We start from the raw sequence: 22,229 nt of genomic DNA on the forward strand, positions 1-22,229 counted from the left end.
CTGGAACCCAGGACCTTGAGATCATGACCTGAGCCGAAGGCAGAGGCTTTAGCCCACTGAACCACCCAGGCGCCCCCACCAGCATATATTCTTTAAACGTGTTTTGTGGTTCACAAATCTGCACTCCTTTCACTGAAATTTCTTCAATCAGGTGGAAAAGGAGTTTACCAGAAGGGTATCAGGTAGCTGGCAGAATTATCAGCAGGGCCAGAGAAACATGCTTGGGGCTGTGTTTTGAGGGAAACGGTCACATGGCCACTAGGCCCTGGTGCTGAAATATACAACATTGCAACTTAGACCTGAAACTTCCTTTACTGCAACTTCCACTGCCTTTTGCTGCACCAGTAAGCACTTCTGCACCAAAAACCACCTTTCGGTTACCGCCACTGCCAAAAAAATCCCCTTTACCTACTTCACCAAAAAAATAGATTTTAGATGGTGCTGGCATCCTTCCATTACCCACTTTCCAAGAGAAGTTTCGTGAGGACTTGGTGTCTGATTGGTGGAGCCCAGGCCATATGTCAGTTGTTTGCTCAAATCAGAATCCAAATAGTCCATTCATTTTAAGTGGTTACACCTCTTACGTGTTCTTTAAGTCACTTTTAATCTAGAAGAGTCCTCCCTGCATTTTTCTTTACAAGTAACTGACTTAAGAAACCAAATCTTTCTTTCGTGTCTTACATCCCAGCTTTCAGTGATTCCTTTTTCGTGATGCCATTTAACGTGTCCTTCTCCCCACTGTATTTTCTATAGATGAGGAATTAGAGTTAATGGATAGATTTGACTCAAGTTCAACTTTTTTAAAGTATACTTCACCGGTGATGCTGTTTGTATGCCATGCTTGGTTCATAACGTCTGATTGCACTTAAAGCATTGCCAAGATGCATCTAGGCTGGAAATAGCCTGAGCTCTCTGTTATCAAGCCAGATATCCTCTTAGCCTCTATCCTATCCTCTACTGAGGACCGCCACGGAATTGTAAATTTTTTAACTGTGCCATTTCTTCCGTAATTCAACTCCTCTGTAATTTTGATATTGAAGAAGTTTCCTTCATCCACGAGAGCTGTTTGGTTACTCTGAGGTTTGGATAGTACTAAAACAGCAGGACAAATTCTGGGGGTATTCTGGAACATTCCACAAAATCAGTGTTTCAGTTGAGTTACCTTTAGAATACACTAAAGAAACTGAATTTTTATTTATTTATTTTTTATTTATTTTCAGCATAAAAGTATTCATTATTTTTTTTACCACACCCAGTGCTCCATGCAATCCGTGCCCTCTATAATACCCACCACCTGGTACCCCAAACTCCCACCATCCCCCACCCCACCACTTCAAACCCTCAGATTGTTTTTCAGAGTCCATAGTCTCTCATGGTTCACCTAAGAAACTGAATTTTGAAAGGACATCTGTATTGAGTCTTTGTAGAATGAACAGATAATGCTTTAACCATTTAATCCCTGAAATATCAGCTTTGTCAACCTAGATACTCCAAATTGGTTTTCCATAAAGGAAGCATAGAGTTTTCAAACGGGAAAGCCCTGGAAAAATACTGACCAATTTACTGATGGAATAACCAATAGATGACCCAATGTAGTGTTTCCCCATCTTCTTTCTCCTGGTAGACACATGGCCAATGACACCCAATACCTCCAAAGAAGTGACAATACAGTAGCATTAATTATATGTCAGACACTGTTCCTAGTGCTCTACACCCACAAATGCATTTAATCCTCCCCATAACCCACTAGGACTGATACTTGTATCATTCCCCCATTCCACAGATGAGAAAACTGAGGTAAAGAAGATAAAGATATTTGCCCAAGGTCACACAGCGAGTAACCCAGAGGAGCCAGGAGTTAAACCCAGGCAGCATGGCTTCCACATGTGTGCTCAGAACCACGTTACCCCACGGGATAGCCAGCAGACACACACAATTGTGTGTAGCTCCCACAGATCTAGCTGTAACTAACTTTCTCTACTAGTCAGAGAGCAACTTCATATCCATTCTGATTTAATTATTTTTTAAAAGACCAAAATCAGTAGGAAATACTTACTCTTAGATCAATGAAGAACTCATGGGACATGGATAACACTGATCATGACAGACTGGTAGAAACTCTGACTTACGGTTCAGGGAGGAAGGCTGACACCATTCAGTTCCAGATGGGTTTGAGGGTGCCGCCCGAGCAATTGGATCGCTTAGTAATAACAACTAGTATTTATATAAGGCTGGATGCTGATGTATGCTCTCTAAACATATTATCTCTCTCAGCTACTTAAAGGGCTTTTTTTTTCCCCCCAGCATGGGTCTCAGGCCAAACCTATACCCTTGAGAATGCCCCTAGGAGGTCCTATGGGGTCCAGGCCTGGATGTTGTTTGATCCAATTTCTGGAAGGACCTGTCAGCCTGGCCCTGCCTCATAGAAGTCAGTCCCAGAGCCAACAGTCTCTAGGACCTCTTGGTGAGCTGAGGTGACCTCTGAGAGAGAGAGAGAGAGAGAGAGAATGTCATTACTCCTCCCTGAAGCCATTTCCCACTTCCCCCCAAGCCAGGAGGGTCACACTCTGATTAACGCTATGAGGCTTCTGAGCCCCGCTCTGCATACACAGCTGCTGTGTATGAATCAAAGATCATGCCTCTGTGGCATGAATCAAAGAAACAAAATCTGGAGGCAAGGCTGACAGGCGTGCCTCATTCTGACCTGACAGCTTTCATGTCTGTGTCAACCTGTCTTTCCCCATTTAGGAATCGTCACGGCTTCAGCCTCCTTTCTAATAATATAGTAAACATCCCTCAGTGACTCAAGCCAGATATTGGTAGCTACCCAAACTGCACCTTCTTCGGGCTCTCTTGTGATCCCTGAGTCATCACTCACACCAACCCCGGGCTGGGCTCCTCCTGACCAGACCTCCCATCCCGTGGCTTCTCGCCAGGGCTGCTCTGGGCCCAGGGCTAATTAGCAACACCCCTCCCCCGCCCCCACACCCCGGACCCTGTCCTCTGCTGTCTCGCCCACTCTGGCAGGCAGGAATGGAGAGGGAGAGTTCAAGAGCTGTGAAAAATGAGCCAGCTTCAGAAAACAAGAGAGCCTGCAGACTGGGAGCCCTTCACACCAATTTTAGGGCAGCTCCTGTGATGAGAGCAATAAAGAAATGGCAATTTATGCAATTGAGGAGCAAATGGGCCTTTCATCTGGAGTGGCTGTTTAATGCAAAGCGCACTCCACGGGAGAGGAGGAGCCGAGCCCTCTCGCAGGGTACCCTCCACACAGCAGAGGAAAGGCTGTCTTGCTGAGCCGCTTATAACAACTGGAGGTGGAGATGAGGCAGAATGCAAGGTTTCATTTTATGCCTTGTATCTCCTGAATGTTCTCTTCCAGGGGCCAGCTCTGGGCGCAGTCACAGGAGGCAGGAGGGACCACGGCGGGAGCATTTGATATTGCCTGCCGGTGTGATGGGTAAGGGGACAAGAAGAGATACTGAGAGCAGCATTCCGTCCTGGGATCATTGCCAGGGATAAGAGTGACGATCTGCTGTCACCCTAAAACGCTTCATCAATGTAATGGCCACATGAGGCAACTTTCCTCCCCTCGGTGTGAATAAATTTTGAGGCTGCTCGGTCCCTGCTGCCCCGGGGTGGTTCAGAGACCATATCAGCCCTGGAACCCCTTGCCCTCTTCTTGGAAACACTGACAGTTGGGTCCCACCCAGAGCTACTGAATCAAATCCTGTGTTTCAACAAGATCCCTTGTGCTAGCTGAACAATACCTTTTAGGCCCCCCTCTTGTTTGTGAGGAGACACGTGGGGGTGGAAGGGAAAAGAGGAGCTTGGAAGGCACTTTCCTTTGTAGGAGAGAGGGGGTCTGTGAGTATCACAGCCGCTCTCCCTCCCTGCGGGAACACTGCTGAAATCGTGACACCCCAGCCGTGAGTCTGAGTCAGCGGCAGGCTCTCCCTTCTGGCTCCCAGTGGGGCCTCCTCTCTCCACATCCGGGTGCCACGACCTGAGCCCTTTATGGATGCAAAAGTATGTGTTCTCTTTCATCAGTTGGAAGTCATGTTCCTAAAGCATTCACGGAGCTTCTGACAATCAGAGCAAGCGAGGGCGGGGCTCAGCCCTCTCTCTCTCTCTCTCTGGAGGAGCTCCCTACCACCCCCTTTCTGGGCGCAGGCCTCAGAGCCTCAGAGCCGCCACCATCTGAGACCCACAGGCAAGTCAGCCCTCACCCTGGAGGCCCCCGGCTCACTTCTGTGGATGGGCCCCCTTTTATTTCTTCCATGTCGCCCCCACCGAATGCCAGGAGCCAAGAAAAGTTCTATTACCGAATGTGTTCTAGAGGGAAACCTCCCAAGATTTTTTTTTTTTCAGCTTGCAAAAATTTGAGGAATGTCTATGCTGTCAAGACTGGGAAGAATGTCTGCTTCAGCAGCCATCAGCAGCGTTTAAGAAAATCAGTCTCTGATGTGGTGAATGTGGAAAGTGGACTCTTTATAAAGGAGAAGCGGGGCTTTTGTTTTGGGGATGAAAACCACTGGCGCCTGTGTTCCTAGCTTCTCAATCAGAGCATGCTGCTGGTGCGGCTGCCTAGAGCCCTTCTGCCCTGGTCCCCCCTTTCCATGCTTCCAAGAGGTGCTCAACGTGGGAATGCTGTTTATTTGAACAGAGATGTATCAAAGTTAAAAAAGCATGGCTGGTGAGAAAGTTCTATGAACATCATCTTTAAGGCATCTTTAAGCCATAGTGCAGAATGTGTGGTCACTTTCAAGTATTAGGTATTTGGCAGAAAAGGGACACTAGGGTCCTAGCATAGGATGTTGGCTAAGGCCCTCACACTGTGCTCTGTTCCTGGAGCCAGTGCGGCCCAGCCACACTGTTGACCCTTGGGAAATGTCCAACCAAAGAAGTAAAGCAATGAGAGGATGGAAGGACAGCCACCAGGCCGTAAGCACATCGCACCTCAACTGCTTTTCTCTGCAGGGCGATATCAGGCACCCAAAAAGTCTCTGAATGTTACATATAAATTGAGGATGAAAATGGAACAATGAAGTTTTGGGGGAGAGTGAGTCATAACAACCCTCAGTCTTCCTGGTCCGCTCAAGTGACTCTCCTATCCCATCAGCTGGGGCCTGCCCTAGACCAGCTTCCCTAGAAAAGCAGAATTTGAAACAGAGATTCTTGAGCAAGTGATTTGCAGAGTCTGCTCCCAGGACAAGGGGAGTGAGGGAAGCAGGATCGGACAGGAGGACGAGTAGAAGGGTGTGGCATCCCTGAAAAGCTCAGGGAGCCAGGGAGCGCAGATTACACCACCAAGTCGACCCCATGAGGCAAGGGGCCGTCAGTAGTCAATGAGTCATGGACAGGGTAGTAGGAGGGGGTGGGTAAAGACGAGGGAAGTTTGGAGAGTGAGGAGATGGGTATATCGGCCTAAAGGGGATCTGGATGGGGTACCAAAATCTACTACATTCCTCAAGTCCAAGGTGCTATAAGCCTACCTGTCAAGCCTTTGTAATATACAAGTTGGTTTTTGCAGATACATATAATTTAGAAGAAATTTTAATATCTCTTCATCTGGCAACCTCCCCCCGTCTTGCTCTATTTTTTACCCTACCACATTTATGACCATCTAGCATGCTATAAAATTCACCTATCTTTAGATATACTAGTAGCTTATTATCTCTGCTCTCGTACACTAGAATGTAGGCTCCACGAGGAAAGGCATTTTTATCTCTTTTTGATGGATCTATCCCAAGAATAGTGGCTGACACTTAGAAAGTGCCGGGTAAGTGTGCGTTAATGAGAGAGTATTCTGAAGAACATATTTCTCCTGGGGTTGCTCATTTTGTGATGATTCTTTGGGTCCAAAGAAATCAAATTCCAATCTGCATGAATAAGCAGGGAAGTCTACTGTTCCAGATACCGACCTTAGAGCCCCATGAGTCTCCGATTTCCCAGTGTTGAAGAACTGTGTGAGGATCTTGGTAACCGTGGGATTCTTGGTCCTGCTACCCAGAGATTCTGATTCAGTAGTTCTCGGAGGGATCTAAGAATATACACTTTTTAAAAAAAGCGTAACCGTTAATGTTGATGTAGGTGACCTGAGGCACGTACTTTGAGAAACACTGATGCAGTCTGAAACTCTGGTTCAGGCAGCTATTAATAGCTTCCCCAGAGTTGCTCAGCCACAGGACTGGGGGTTGGACCTGGCTCTCCTCACTCTCCGTGCAGCATGTTTTCCACTCAGTCTTAGTATATGTGTACAAGCTTTGCACGTACGGTGATTACCATGGGAACATAGAAAGCTTGATGAAACCCTACCGTTCTAGCTGGGTTTTGAGGCGTCGGTGGAGAGCTGTCTTCAGAAACATTTGGCTTCACAACGTGTTGTGGCTTGTGTTGTCCCTATGCTCCTCCAGAGTCTGTTAAAATTGTAAAGGGGCTTTTGTGATGTCCTAGTGCCATCTCATCTGACAGGAGGGGCAAGATGAGAGCCAGGAGCCTTGGCTCGGTCTGATGTGGGGCACGTACTAAAGAGACACGGAGAGCTTGTATGGAAAATCTGGAATGAGATCCTGTGATTTAAGGCGTGGGAAGAGCTTCAGGGTGTCTCCAATGGAGGACATTAACTGATTAGAAGTCAGTAAGCTAAAACCGAGCTGTCATGAGGAGGAATTTCACGGAGACTGGATATATAAATGAATATTTGTTTAAAGACATTTCAATTAAAATTTTTTTATTTACCACAAATCCTCTGGTTGTGAGCATGGACCATCCTCAGAAGGAGTGTACTTGGGAGGGAGGTTAGACTCCAGAGGGATAATGTGGTTGAAAAGTTGTCACTCAAGAATAAATCCTTAAAGAATTATATTGCCATGTACGGCATGTATAGGGAGTCAGGTTCTGGTTTGAGATTTATGTATTATCACATTGGATCCTCATGGCAATGCTCCGTGCTGGGTACTATTATCCCCCATTTAACAGAAGAGGACAGAGAAAAGTAAGTTGCCTAAATTCACACCCTTCTAAAGCCTCTGACCTAGGACTTGGTCCAGGCAGTCTGGGTCCAGAGCTACACCTTGAAACAACCACGTATCTGAAGTCGAACAGGCTGACTCCTGTCTTCCAGAGCCAGGCCCTGAGGGTTGCTAAACCATTTAAAAATGGAAACTGGAACACAATGGAACTGCTTGTATCTGTGTGTGTGTGTGTGTGTCTGTGTGCGTGCGCGCGTGCATTCTGGCGGAGAGGAGGAGAGAAGCACCAAAAAAAGGATTCAGGAGCACAGAAATATCCAGGGTCGATTTCAAGCCTTTCACTCTGGAGTTGTAGGTCCTAAATTGTCTCCTCCTCTTCTCTTTGACGTAAACAGAAAATTTACAGTGCTCATTGCTGCGTTTGTCACACGGATTCTTTTCTGGGAGAGGAACTGGAAGAGGAAAGATGAGTGAGCAGCCATCTGGTTTCACTGAGGAGGGAAGGCACCGGGTCGAAGAATGTAGTTTCCCTTGATGGTGATCGCGTGCCCTGTGGGCCCTGCACGGAGCAGGAGCATCAGGACTGGGGAGGGTCAAGGTCGGGATCCCAAACCTCTGTGGGCTGTGGCTGGAAGCTTCGGGAGGAATCATGTGGCCTTGGCAATAAAAGCTGCGCCAAGAAGGAGAGTGTAAGGGGTTGGCTTGGGGGAGGAGACAGCTGTAGGCCAGAAACTAAAACCACAGCTGGTGACAACAGCTTGGACCAAACCTCAAACCAGAGAGCAAAGAACATAATTTTCATATATTTGCCACCAGCTAGAGGCTGTGTGAGCAGGGATTTTTCCAGAGCTCATCCTGAGTAGAGAGAGGCTAGCAATGGAAGAGGAAAGTGAAACGGGTCTAACTCTGGTTGGTGCAGAGCTCCTCCTCGGCCCTTGTTTTTAGTGATATGACCTGCCCTGTGAGTCCCCACACCTAGCTGGCCACATTCAGTTCTGTCATTGTACTTCAGCATTTTCCACCCTTTGCCATTTAATGGTAAGCAGGCAGCTATAGATCTACACAACCAGTGTACTTTAGCCATAAATAACATGGCTTCTTGTTTGGTCAGTTGGTTTTTTTCTAAGACTTTATTTTAAGTAATCTCTACACCCAAGGTGGGTCTGGAATTCACAACCCCAAGGTCAAGAGTTGCATACTCCACTGACTGAGCCAGCCAATGCCCCTTGTTTGTTTTTTTATTTTCCAGTTCTCTGTGTATTTTTGTAGATTGAAACTGATTTTTTTTCTTTTTTTTTTTTTTTTTTAGGGGGCAGCGCAACATTGAGGGTTTAGAGAGGGTTTTGGTCTGGGAAATGTGCAACTGACACGAAAGTTTTTCAAACCTGAGAGTACGTTTGGCCGTTATGGGCTAGACTCCAGAGCAAAGGGGGGGTGGAGGGGAGGTACCACCTGACGCCTGGTGACAGCCAAAGGTAGTCAGGAATCGAGGCTGCGGCCACTCTGTAGGCTGGAGGGCCAGAGCAGTCAGGCACAGGGGAGGGCTCCTGGACTCCCAGTAACTCCACTAGAGGGGCACTCAGAGTGTGACGGGGAAGGCTCCGAGGGGCGGACACAGCACCGCAAACAGGATCTGCTCGTGCACGCAGCTCCCTGAACATGCTTTACCTTGTGCTTCGATAACTGACCTTCTCACCCTCTTGTGCCTCCTGTTCTTTGACCTCTTATCTCTGGAGGTACCTGCTTTCTGCTTGCTTGCCTCATTTACCACTTTCTTACGCACAAGTTAAGGGCTCAGGTCAATGGTTCAGGGGGAAATGGCTCACACTGAGCCTCGGCTAGCCCTCAGCAGATGCACACCAGTCTGGAGTACCAGTTGTTAAACACTTCAACCATCCCCGTTGGAGCTGTGACCCGGAATCCCACTCAGCCCAGAAAGATACTGGCACTGTGGAAGGCCAGCCCAGGGACAGGCCACTCCCGCCCCACCCCCCACTTGTCTTCAGGACCGCCCTCCTCATCCATATCATTTCAACTGCTGCTTTCCTCCTCTCCTTGTTGCTCTCTTTCCTTCTCTTGCCTATACTGTTGAATACAAAGTGAATGAAATGTGGTTTTGATGGGCTCGACCACATTTCACCTTGGTCTTTATTCCTGTGTATGTCTAGGTCTGGGCTTTCCCGCTGTCTGCTAATCCTTGGCTCACGTCAGACCCTGTCTGCTTGCCACTAACCCACCCATGTCAGCTCTGCTAACACCGACACAGGACACTCTATTTTGAAAACAATGCTGGTAGCAACATCCTCCCGCTTTGTCATTCTGTAACATGAAGACCCAGGAAGGGACGCCTATCTCACATTCACCAAAACAAGTCTCCGCTTATGAACACCTTGTGTGTCCATTCATCACTAATAGATTTTGGTTATAAGTAGGTTGCCAGATTTAGCAAATTAAAAAAACAAAAGCAAAAACAAAAACAGACTATCTAGTTAAATGTCAGTTTTAGATAAGCAACAAATAATATTTTAGTATAAATATGTTCTATGCCATATTCAGAGCCTATTTCTTATAAAAAATTGTCTTGTTTATTTGACTTCCAAGGTGAAGTGGATGGCCTGTATTATGTCCGGCAACCCTCGCCACAAGTGCTACAGCAAGAGCTGCGAACGGGAATGTATTGGCTTAGCCAGCGGAGAAGTCTGGAGGCGGGCCTGCCTTCAGCACAAGCTGGTGCAGGGGCGTACTGGAAGTCACCAAGAACGTGCCCATAATCTCAGGTAAGGGTCTGTCCTGTGCTGACAAGATAGCTACCTTCTTCGAGCCTCTTGCTCTTATTCTGAGTTGACAAAAAGAGAAATGTCAAAAGCACCCCCTCTCCCCCCGGGAACTAAGATTCATTCCAGTGAGGTCATGTGTCCACTGCCAAGCCCATCTTTGTGGTCAAGGAAATACGATACACTGATTAGTGCAGGCTGGGGCCAGTTCTCCCCCTGGAGTGGGAGCAGCAAAACCACACATGCCTCATGGGCAGAGAGCGAGCTGCAGCCGGGGAAGGGGAAAAGGACCCTGGGTAGGCCAGTGATGCACACCCTCACCATACATGCACTGGAGGATGATCTTTGTCTTTTGCAGCAGCTTGCAAAGGCCTGGAGGGAGAGAATGTGGGGAAGCCCAGGGCCGTGGCAGCAAGCTGCTGTTCCCAACCGCTTTCTAGATCTGGGCAGCTTCACTCTCTTGCCCCTCTTCCCGGCTTTTGGCTCTTCCCCAATTTGTCTTGATTGAGGCAACACTGGAGACAGTTCAAAAATGTTCTGGACAGGGGTGCCTGGGTAGTACCATAGATTAAGCGTCTGACTCTTGATTTCGGCTCAGGTCGTGATCTCAGGGTCATGGGGTGGAGTCCTGCCTTGGGCTCTGTGCTAAGTGCAGAGTCAGCTTGAGATTCTCTCTCTCCCTTTGCCCCTCTCCCCACTCTTGTGCCTACACTCGCTCATGCTCGCTCGCTCTCTTGCTCTCAAATAAATCTAAAAGAAAGAAAAGAGCATTTTGAACTGAATATTTGTGTCCTCCTCCCCCGCCCCCCACCTCACACCAATTTCTTATGTTAAAATCCTGACCCCCATGTGGCTGTCTTTGGAGATGGGCCTCTAAGGAAGTAATGCATGTTAAATGAGATCATAAGATGGGGCCCTAATCTGATAGGATTAATGTCCTTTTAAGAAGAAACCCTGGAGGACTTCCTTCCACCCACACTCCTCCTGCCCCTAGCACACAGCAAGAAGGCAACTGTCTATAAAGTCAGGAAGGTCGCTCTCACCAAAAACTGAATTTTCTGACACCTTGATCTTGGACTTTGCAACTTTACATCTAGACTTTACAACTGTGGGAGAGAAAAGAAAAAGAGCCTGCTGCTTAAGCCACCCTGACTGTGGTATTTTGTTATGGCAGCCCGAGCAGACTAACACAAGGACTCTGGCTGAATCTTGGAGGGCAACTATATTTTCACATAATGCTACTAACGGGAAAGGTTTTTCAGGATGTCAAATGACCCAGAAAGACATGATCTACCAGATGGCTTTTCTGTGTATCTGTTTGCAAGGACACATGGTTTAGGATGCTGTTAGTCCTTAACCTGAGTTTACATTTTAAGAGACTTCATCAGATTTGTTAGGTATTTTTTAATGATACAGTTAAGAATAAATTGTTTCTTTTGAAGATCAAATATAAGATACTAGAAATTACTACAGCCAAGGTTCTGTGTTTAGAACAAAATGAGTAAATTAACCACCAATAAGTGTATTAGCAATATCTTTCTTTAAATAAAAAAGTTTAAAGACTAAAAGCCTAAGAAATAAGATAGAAATTTATTTCTCTTTCACATGAGAGAAGTCTGGAGGAGGTAGTCCAGAACTGATATTGTCATAAAGGCAATTAGGGATCTAGCCCTCTCACTGCCCTCCTATTCTTGGTATAGAGTACCTCATGATCCAAGATGGCTGCTTAAATGCCAGCCATCATATCTGTATTACAACCAACAAGGAGGAGGAAGGGACAAAGAGCATTTAAGGACATCTTAAATTTATATATGATGTCTTCACTTACATCTCACTGGCCAGAACTTAATCACATGTCCATATCTATCAATAAAGGAGCAGGGAAATGCAGTCTATATTCCAGATGGCCTTTTCCCCAGGTGAAAATTGGCAGTTCTGTTAGTGAGTTAGAAGAGAATGGCCATTAGGGGCAAATAGAAATTTTGGAGCAACCGACAGTTGGAAAACTTTTCATATTATAATGAGCATGAAACATTAGAATGCTTTTATAAGAGATATTTTAAAATAAGACTTTGAACAAAGATACCAAACATGAACAATTTGTAACATTCCAGGTTTTCTTCCTATCTTTGTTAAACTTATTTTATATAGTTATGGTCATTGTCTACTTGTTACTTGAGTGGTTATCATTATATATTATGTCATATAAACATTGTCAATATGGTCATAGTTCACATAGTGGTAGTTTTAATATCCTGTCATGTTAATTTAACATAATTTTAAAAAGTGGATGTGGGGGGGCACCTGGGTGGCTCAGTGGGTTAAAGCCTCTGCCTTCACCTCAGGTCATGATCCCAGGGTTCTGGGATCGAGCCCCGCATCGGGTTCTCTGCTCAGCGGGGAGCCTGCTTCTTCCTCTCTCTGCCTGCCTCTCTGCCTACTTGTGATCTCTGTCTGTCAAATAAAAAATAAAAAAATTAAATAGCGGATGTGGGACAGATGAAATGAGAGTGGTAAAAAGTTGATAATTATTGAATTTGCTTGATGGTACAGGATGTTCATTATTCTGTTATCTCAACTTCTCTGCATGCTTGAAGATGTCCATCCTAAAAGAGTGGTCCGTATGTATCATAGTTTCCCTAGGGAAGACAAGTTTTGAAAGAATAAACTGCTAGATTTTCTTTTTTGCAGTCAAAATACTTAGAGGAAAGAGGAAGAATAGTAGAGAAACCTTTTGTACTTTCTTCCATCTCCCTCAAAGCTTAAACAAATTTCATTCAGAAAGTTGGTTGCAATATATATTTTTCTAAGATTTATTTCTTTATTAGAGAGAGAGAAAGAGTAGGGGGAGGAGCAGAGGGAGAGGGACAAGCAGACTCCAAGCTGAGCACCCAATGAAGGGCTCAATCCCACGACTCTGAGATCGTGACCTGAGCTGAAACCAAGGGTTGGACTGACTGAGCTACCCGGGCACCCCAGGTTGGTCTCAGTCTAAAAAAGCTAATCATAAGACCCTTTTGTTCAAGACCAGTGATACTGTATTGCACTTTAGGAGGATTGGTTTCAACAGGGGATACTATCTTTCATAAAGTTTTCCTTGTCAGAAAAAAAATAAGTAGAGAGGTGTTGTGCATGATTCAACCCCTCACCCCCAACATTTATCGAGAACCCATTCTGAGTTCTTGTGGGGATACAGAGATGAGTAAGGCCATTGCGGCCCTCAAGCAGCCCATAGTCTGTTGGGAGAAGCAGACACATGAGTAGATGGTTATAAAATAATGTGGTTAGTGTACAGCATATCATGACCGTACAAAGCATATTCATAAAAAATGGTTCATTTTGAAAATGTTGCCTTCATTGAAAGAAACTTAATACGCAGTGGTATTATACAGTTAAATATGTGCCAACTATGACCCTGCTAACACAAACTACAAAGATGCTTTTAAAACAAATGCAACTTGCAAATGTTAATGTATTCTACATACTTGAAATGGTAATATGACTTTACCACAAATTCCTCAGTGCAATCAGAAGAAATGTGATATTTCATGAGGAAAGGCCTTTAACAAAGTCACTGCAAGATAAGTTATTATGTAACTTGATGCTCAAATTCACAGAAAATTTTTTCAGATAAATATGATAGGTTTAAATTGTTAAGAAAGTCTTTTTGGATATAGCAATTAGTGCAATGATTGGTATGGGAAAGTTTGTGAACAGATGGATGGAAGCTTGGAAGAAAGCTTGGATTCTGCTCTTGGCTTTGTCACAAAGTAACCAAGTGTTCTAGGTAGGTCAACTAACTTCTCTGGGAATTTATTTCTTAACCAGTAAAATTAGGAGGTAAAATATACTGAGGGTTTCAAACTTTATTTAGCCACATCACCCTTTGTTCTAATGAAGTGTTGAGTGGTGGCTTTAGGTGCAGGCACATGCGTGCGTGCGTGCGTGTGTGTGTGTGTGTGTGTGTGTTTGGTATGTCAGAGGTATATTCTTGGTTTCTTCTCATGTTCTCCTCCCCTGGTGATCTCAGAGTCACCTCCTGCCATGAGTCGAGTTTCTGAGAGTCTCCAGTCTGGGGGATCCCTAAGGTCATGTCCCACTGTAATGCTGGATGGTCCTATTATTGTAAACCATGTAGCCATAGAATAGTTGAGGGAATGTCAAAGAAAACCTAAGCCCATCTGTGGCAATAAATGGTGGAAAGGGGGGACATTTTGAATTGATCAAACCTGGTAGCCTGTTCAAGAAGCCAGGAACTAAAGACTGGACAGCTTTTTATCCCGATTCACTCTTAGATTAGGCTCTTCAATGATGAGAATATGAATCAAGCAAGACCCAGAATTAAAGTCTTCCAGAAGAATCCAAGGGGCAGTATCACCAGCCCGGAGAGTTGGTTTTTCTCAGCCCTCTCTGTTTAATTCTTTCAGCCAAAACATCACAGAGGAGAACCATGGGTTTCAGAAAGTGGTGCCTATTAATATGAACACTGCCTGTTGTACTGATAACAGATGTGGTTATAATGGGAGCTGAGTGAACAGAAACACATTTCCCCAACTCCAAACCTCAAGCACATTTTTCATCATCTGTAACAGACCGAAACGCTGGCTCAGAGCAGATGATTTTCTTTGTTCATTTGTGGACATTGCTTCAAGCCCGACTTGGGAAAGGAGAATCCGAGGTCTCCAATGGCCAGTCTCCAGGAGATGGTGGGACTGCAGCCTCTTCCTCTCCCTCACTAATAGGGTCTGCTTTGGGGGCTGGTGCTAAAGTGGCCTTTCTCTTTATACAAAGCTTTCCTGAGCCAACACTAAGCACACATTTCTCAGAGAAAGTTTCAGAAAGCTGAGCATTGCTTAGCTGAGCCGTAACAGTCTTATGACCAATGCCTTGGCCAAAACCTTCCCCATAGTGCTCAGCCACGAACTTCACCTTGTGTTAGTGCAAAACCACATGCTATCTGGAAATAGCCTTGAGGAACTCACGCAGTAAGAGACCAAACCCCAAAACTTTACTCTCCCAGAAACAAGCCACCCACAAATGATCACTTTGTCAACCTGACAGCTTTTCTGGAAAAGAGATTGAGAAATGACCGCATGAGGACGGCATGCTAAGCCAGCAGGAGAGGCCTGATCTGAGCTTCTGGCTCTCGATCTTGCACTTAGTAAACTAGTCCAGCCCCTTCTCTGTACAAACTTATGTCTTTAAAGTGTGGGGAGAAACCATTATCAACAGTGTACATTTTATAGCTAAGTTCCAAACCCCATGACATTTCATTTTTCTCAGTACAGCCCTCTGTGCTGAAAGACTGTGTCTCTCTGAAGTGCACTGTAGCCTTCATTTGAGCGCCTGTTGGGAAGGAATCCGATTTTCCTGTGGATTGGTATTAGCTAAAACATTTGTCATTATATATTCCCCAGAGTTTTCTATACTTTGTTGGGTCAGCCCTTGTCCTTCCCGGCAGTAGCCAGAGACCATTGTCTAGGAGCTGGAGTTACAGCACTGCTGTGAAGTTACCCAGGAAAGTTCTCGTTCAGGCTGGAATTAAGGCTGTTGATTGGATCACTTAAACTTTCTCTTCCCCATGCCCAAACTCCCAAAGCTGGAGCTCACCAGTTAGTTTTGTACCACATCTGTATCACATCAAGAAAGAGCTCTGGACACCCAGAGTGGCATATTTTAAATATTGTGTAGTCTTGGGATGGCTGGTTGGCTCAGTCAGTTAAATATCTGCCTTCAGCTCTGATCTCAGAGTCCTAGGATCGAGTCCCCCCAATGAGCTCCTTGCTCAGCAGGGAGCCTGCTTCTCTGCCTGCAGCTCCCCTTGCTTATGCTTCCTTGCTCTCTCTCTCTTTCTCTCTGACAAATGAATAAATAAAATCTTTAAATATTGTGTAGTCTGTCTAAAGGCAATGTCTACAGTATGATCCATATTTGGTTATAATATATACACTAAAACTGGAAGGAAATTCCCCAGTTGATAGCAGTGCCTTCCCCAGGAGAGTGAAAATCTAGATGATTGTTTTTCCTTTATCTCCTGGACTTTTCAAAATTTCTACAATGAACAGATTTTATTCTATAGCACTGTGACTCTATTACCATATATTACTGTATTATTCTTATAGTGATATTACTATACATAATAGTAATTACTATAGATACGTAGTACTATGTTATACAGTATTGCTTATAGAAAAGAAAAGGGTGTGTGTGTGTGTGTGTGTGTGTGTGTGTGTGTGTGTGTGTGTGTGTTGAGTGTGATGTAGCTATCATGCCCTAACTGACATAGACTTTGCTTTCCAGAAAGCTCAGGCTCCCAAACCTAGACTTTATTTCCTAGAAGACATTCTTTGCCTCTCTCTTCCAGTTACTCAGAAAACTTTATCAAATTCCCACTTCATTTCAGCTGTGGAGACAACTTAGGAAATATTCGCAGAATTTTCAAGCCCTCCCACTAATTGGGAAGGAATGAACAGAAAATGATGGGAGCCCTAATCAATAATTTAATTTTTAAAATTTAACTTTTATACATGCTTATCTTCATTGGTTATAAAGCAGACTTCTTATCAGAGAGATGACTCTGGCTGGCAATCTGGTATCTTTGTCTTCTTCCACTAAGCTCATGCTAGAAGTTGCCCATGGCATGACTCAGGAATGCAGGCCCCAGGACATTTCTTTTCCACTTGTCTTTTCTAAACAGGCCCTTGAATGTCACTCTTTCTCAGAACGTCAGGGGACAGCAATAGGGCTGCCGTGATTTCTATCCTCCAGTCTGCTTCTCTTTAACCCGAAAGAAAAGGCGTTATTTGCATAACACTGTTCAAAGACCTCCAGTATTGGGCCTAGATTCTGGTTGTACAAAGATCAGTAAGATGGCTCTGACACAATGTATGAACAAATAATAAAAATACAATGTGCAGAGTACTCTGATAGATACACACTGGGACGGCAGCCCAAAAGTATAGCAGAGGGAAGACCTAGGAACATCTTTCACATGGTACTTCTGGATTCCTCCAGTTGTTGAGTTCTTAGGAGTGCTGACCCCTGGAATCGGCCAATGTAGATTTAAGCCCAGTCCTGCCATTTACTTGCTATGTGACAGTGGGGGAAAAATACGTTCTAGCTTTCTGAGCTAGGAGGGACTGATCCCACCTTCCTCATAGGGTTTGTAAGAGAGTGACTTCAGATATGTCAGTAAAGCCTTGGGCCCGGTGTGTAGCACATGACGAGCATGCTGGAGGTCCTGTGGCAGGACCACCAGGCTCCCCTTCCTGCAGCTCTGTCCTCCTAGCTTCCTCCTCATGGATCCCAGACTGACACCACCTCTAGTCCCCAGGGATGAGAACTTGGTAGTGAAGAGAAAGGCTCTTCACTCAGCATGGCCAGCCACGCAGGTTAGCTGAAAGATGAAGCAGATTGGTCATAGAACTCCAACCTAGTTCCCCAGCTGTGCTCAGCCGGGTGGGAGACAGAGGCAGAGGCCAACAGGAACATGGTTTTGGCCATATCTTGCCTACTGTGGGTTCAGGAATAGACATTCAACCTGGGCCTGGCATTTGCCTCTGTGGTAAATTTGGCAAAAGGAGGTAACACTGCTATACAGGGGCACAGCACATATTGGCACGGACATTAATGATGCCAATTTAACCCTTTTGTTAACCGACATCATTGCACTGGGACTCCAAACACACGATTACCTCACTTGTTCAGAAGGAAGAGTATCAGGAGGAGAATTGATATTTTTTGGTGCTTCCTCATGTCGTTTCTCATGGAACTGACACAGCTGTCCTGTGAGCTTTGTATGACACTATCACCCTGGCCATACAGAAGAGGACACTGAGCTTGCTGATAGGAAGAGACTTGCCCACCCCACACAGTGAGCAGTATCTGAGATGGGGCTGAACCCTTTTCTAACTAACACCAATGACCATTTTTTCCAACGCTTACACTGTAGTTTGAATGATCCAGAGCAGTGCCAAGAACCAGAGAGTCCTTGGGCAGCTAAAATACATGGCATTGACTTTATGTACTAACGAGAGTTTATTTTATTCATAGGCAATCTCCCAAGGACTTGTTCAGAGATGTTTTTTTTTTTTCCCCCTGCATAGAGCAGGAGAAATACTGAATTTCTTCCAAGATGTAAGTAAATCTTATCGACTCGCAGGGATGCTCACTGATAAGAAGGGTTCAGTTAAGATACGCCTGTTGGACCACTTAGATCTTGTTTTGTCGTGGTCCCTTCCACACTCCGCCCGACCATGTCACTGAGACTTAGGATCGTGTACAAAGAGAGGATAGTTTTTGAGCTCTACGGATACAGGAGAAAGGGTTCTTCTTGATTCCCATCTGGGAACAAGTTCTTTGAAACATCCACAAACATGATTTAAAAGTTAAAATATATTCTTTCCCATTTCTAAAAGAATTTCTGGCAAATCATTTTGGTGTGAGATCAACGACACATAATGGATTTTAAAAATTTAAATCTGTGCTTACTTTAGCTTCTTCCTTTACTTTCACAGAGTTTTGTGTTGCTCTTGTTTACTTAGTTATTGACCAAAAATAAAACATGATCATTAAGAGTCATGGTCCTGGGATCCCAGGATCAAGTCCCACAGTGGACTCCCTGCTCTGTGAAGAGACTGCTTCTCTCTCTGCCTCTCTCTCTCTCTCTCTCCACCCCCTGTCTTTCATGAAAAAATAAATAAAATCTTAAAAAAAAAAAAAAAAGATTAAGAGTTCTCCTAGATCCTACAAGGGAAATACTTATTAAAGCATTTTGAAGCAATGGAGTCATTCCCCATAACATCCATTAGGCCATTTCAGAGCAGATGGGTCTGAGCACTTAAAAAATCCAGTCTCAAAGAAAAAAAAAAAAAAAAAAAAAAGGAAAAAAAATCCTGTCTCATCATAATGGTGAAGAAAAAGCATACCGCAGTACAGCTTCAAGAGCCAATAAGAAGTTAGGACAAATGGCCACGACAGCACAGGCTAGAAAACCAAGACTTTGGGGAGGTAAAAAAACTTCAAAAAGCACCTATTCAGAATCAGTATTTTCAAAAAGGCCACATAGAAGTGTTTTTTCCAAAACCAAAGGCTCAGAGGTTAAGTTTAAATTTTAATAACTTAGGCAGCTAGCAAAGGAACTTTATTAGACTCAAAATTGGCATTAATCAGAATTTTCCATTAGATCCATTTTCTTTTCTACGCAACACTCAGCATGCTTAGACATTAACCAGTTGTTATGAGGACTGTGTGTTTGTTGTTATTTTATACCAGTACATTTGGGGCTATGGGATTATTTTCACAATAAAATTTTAGAAGCGTATAGCTGCCTGATACAGATCCAGCTTTGCCAAAATCTGGCATGGCTCGTTTCAGCTCTCTCCCAAGAGGGGGTCTTTATTGGGATAATTTGCTATAATGACATTTTATGAGAGAACAGTTTTCATGAGACATAATTTTGGAAATAGGCAGGGATAGCCAGATGTTGTGCTTTATTTTTTGAGTTCCTAAATCCTGTTTTAACTCCACTTGATTTTAATAGTTATTAAGTAACCCTGAAATAAGTGCCAGAGTTTTCTTCAGTGTTTCATGAATCATAGACAAATGCCAAATGCCCCAAACAAAAGTTATGATAGAAGGGCAGTCACAGGAAACACACGCACACACACACACACACACACACACACACACACACACGAAAAAACCCAAGGAAACCAAAAGATGATGTGAGCAGAACAGATTTTTCTGAAACCCTTTTTTATAAGGAGAGGTAGGGGTCAGGAAAGGGTCCCATTTTTTTACTATAATGTATTCTTTGTCTATAAAGATGTCTCTAGCAGTGATGAGTCTGAATGGATTCATCCACACATTCTGATCCTCTATTTTTTTGTGACTAAGAGATATGTTTTGCAAGGTGGCTGCCTGAAACCAAGATGCAGGAGGGGAAAGGGAAGGGAAAGGTGCAGAATCCAAGGTCCCAGAACAGGAAAACAAGAGCCACGTGACTTTTTGACCTTGGCCATTTGACTTAATAAGATACACAGTAGCCAAAATAACTCAAGTCCCTGATGCCCCTGTGACATATTATTCAGTTTATAGTGTGTGTCATGATGTCTGAGCAAGCATCTGCTTTTGTGTGTCCTGAAAAGTCCTAAAATTTTGCATTTTATAGTCATGGTCAGGGTGGTTGGAAAGCAAACATGTATTAAAAGTTCAAAGTGGAGGGCCCCTGGGGGATTCGGTGGGTTGAGGTCAGGTCATGATCTCGGGGCCTGGGATTGAGCTCCGAGTCAGACTCTTTGCTGTGCATGGAGCCTGCTTAAGATGCTCTCTCTCCCTCTCTCTCTGCCACTCCCCACCCCGCACCTTGGACAAGCTTCTTTAACCTCTTTGTGCCTTAGTTTCCTCATCTGTAATATGGGGATCTTAACACTACTTGCCTCACAGAGTTCTTGTAAAGATTAAATAAAGTGAGATGTGTAAAACACTGTCTATAGGTAGCATTATGCATGAGTTATTATTACTGAATACCTACTAGGTGCCAGACTGTTAGATGCTTTTGTATAATGTTTTATTTAATCTTTTTATAACAAACTTAGAAGTCATGTAATATTATTTCCATTTTGCAGATACAGACATCAAGGCTCAGAGAAGTCAAGGAAATCACCTCAAACGTACACAGGTAAGTGGCCCTACCAAAAGGCATCAAATCCAGGTATTTCTGCTCCAGCATTATATCAAACACCACTGGTGCCCCCAGCTAACTTCAGCTGCCATTTGATAAACACCTACTGCATAGTCTAGACTATTACATTTTTAATCCATTTAATTGATTAGAGAATTATGTGTCTTTCCACCATCATTTGTCTAACTCATTAAAATTAATAGACAGCATTAAATAAGTGTATTTGAACACCTGAAATTGAGTCACTCTGGGAGAAAGCCCTGTGTATTACAGGTTTGGGTGCAATTGGAGGGAAAAAGAACAGTTGCTCCTTCCTTCCTTCCCTCCCTCACCAGACAGGAAGGGCCAGCAAACATACAGCTGCCTCTCAACAAAGTGACAAAGCCCAGGACAGCCGTTCTTCCTGAGCTGGGGACCATCTGCTCGCTCAATTACCAGACAGTCACTCTCATATGGGCTATCCTTTGGGGGCTCAAACGCACTTAGAAATTTGGGAACAGGACTTTCCTCATCAAGAGGACTCAAGCAGGAAGCAGCCCTTCCTGACAGGCTGCTCTGCTCAGCTTCCTGGTATAGAAGCAGGAGAGGGGAGAAAAGGCAACAGAAAAACACTAATTAGAAACAAAACAAAACAGTAAGGGACAGCGTTAAAATAGCACAATCATTTAAAATTTGAGTTTATAAGGACTGTTGTAGTCGTGGTTGACATTTACCCTTTTGATTTGCCTAGTGTTGGCAAAGTCCTTTGGAAGTTTCTCTAGGTTCCTTCTGGTTGTCAAGGCATAGGGTTGTGGGAGGAAACACATTTGGGACTGTGGGGAAAAAGAGCATGGGCACTGCTGGAGCCCAGAAAGGTAATATCTAGAAAACCCAGTAGACAGAACACCATGATGCCACCATCAGAGAGAGGCTTGCAAGGACTTGGTGTCTGTAGGGCACTTGGACTGGGCATGACCGGAGAAACAACATAGTTCATTGGTGCATCCAGAGATGAGTTTGTGACCTTAACTTCATAGGTCTCTGTGACCTGACCAAAGATACTAACTAAAGAATTACTTCAACACATCCAAACAGGTTTTAAGATTAAATTAATGGATAGGCTATCCATTATAGGGACCAACTTGCACTGTTGGAGAAATGATCCTAGAAAAATTTCTTTTTGTATGTGCCCTCTTTGAAGCAAATACAGTGCAGACATATTTGGATGCATGGAACTGATTACCCAATTTTTCATGTTACAAAAATTTTTCCTTTTCACAAAAATTATCTTCTTGTCTTCTCTTAAATAGCAAGCTCTTTAAAAAATATGTGCATCTTTCTAAGTGCACAACTACCAATGCTCCTTTCTTTGCCCCGGTGATTTCCAAATGAGAATTCTACATGGCTACATGAGAATCATTTGGGTGTTCATTAAAAACAGCTTCCAGGGGCACCTGGGTGGCTCAGTGGGTTAAGCCTCTGCCTTTGGCTCAGGTCATGATCTCAGGGTCCTGGGATCAAGTCCCACATCGGGCTCTCTGCTCTGCTCAGTAGGGAGCCTGCTTCCTCCTCTCTCTCTGCCTACTTGTGATCTCTCTCTGTCAAATAAATAAACAAAATCTTTTTTAAAAAATTCTTTCAACAAATAGTGCTGGAAAAACTGTATATCCACATGCAAAAGAATGAAGTTAAAACTTTACCTTATATCACATGCAAAAATTAACTCAAAATGGATCAAGTACCTAAATATAAGATCTAAAACAATAAAACTCTTAGTAGAAAGCATAGGACAAAAACTTCACTACACTGGATTTGGTT

The 22,229-nt window shown here is 44.2% G+C and overlaps 1 protein-coding gene across 4 annotated transcripts in view; it reads left to right on the top strand.

Annotated features, from left to right (window-relative positions):
• Positions 1-22,229, top strand: part of LOC309854521 (uncharacterized protein) — a 128,259-nt gene that overhangs the window by 63,651 nt on the left and 42,379 nt on the right. For 3 of the 4 annotated variants that reach the window (XM_082713774.1, XM_082713775.1, XM_082713776.1), the window contains exons 2-3: positions 9,576-9,751; positions 20,377-20,429. In XM_082713774.1, coding sequence (XP_082569900.1) covers positions 9,576-9,751; positions 20,377-20,429 — 229 coding nt within the window. Of the gene's footprint in view, positions 1-7,256; positions 7,573-9,575; positions 9,752-20,376; positions 20,430-22,229 lie in introns of those variants that run through there. The other variant, XM_082713777.1, reaches the window with a different exon arrangement.

This window comes from Mustela nivalis (genome assembly GCF_964662115.1).
Source record: "Mustela nivalis genome assembly, chromosome: 2".
Lineage (NCBI taxonomy): Eukaryota > Metazoa > Chordata > Mammalia > Carnivora > Mustelidae > Mustela > Mustela nivalis.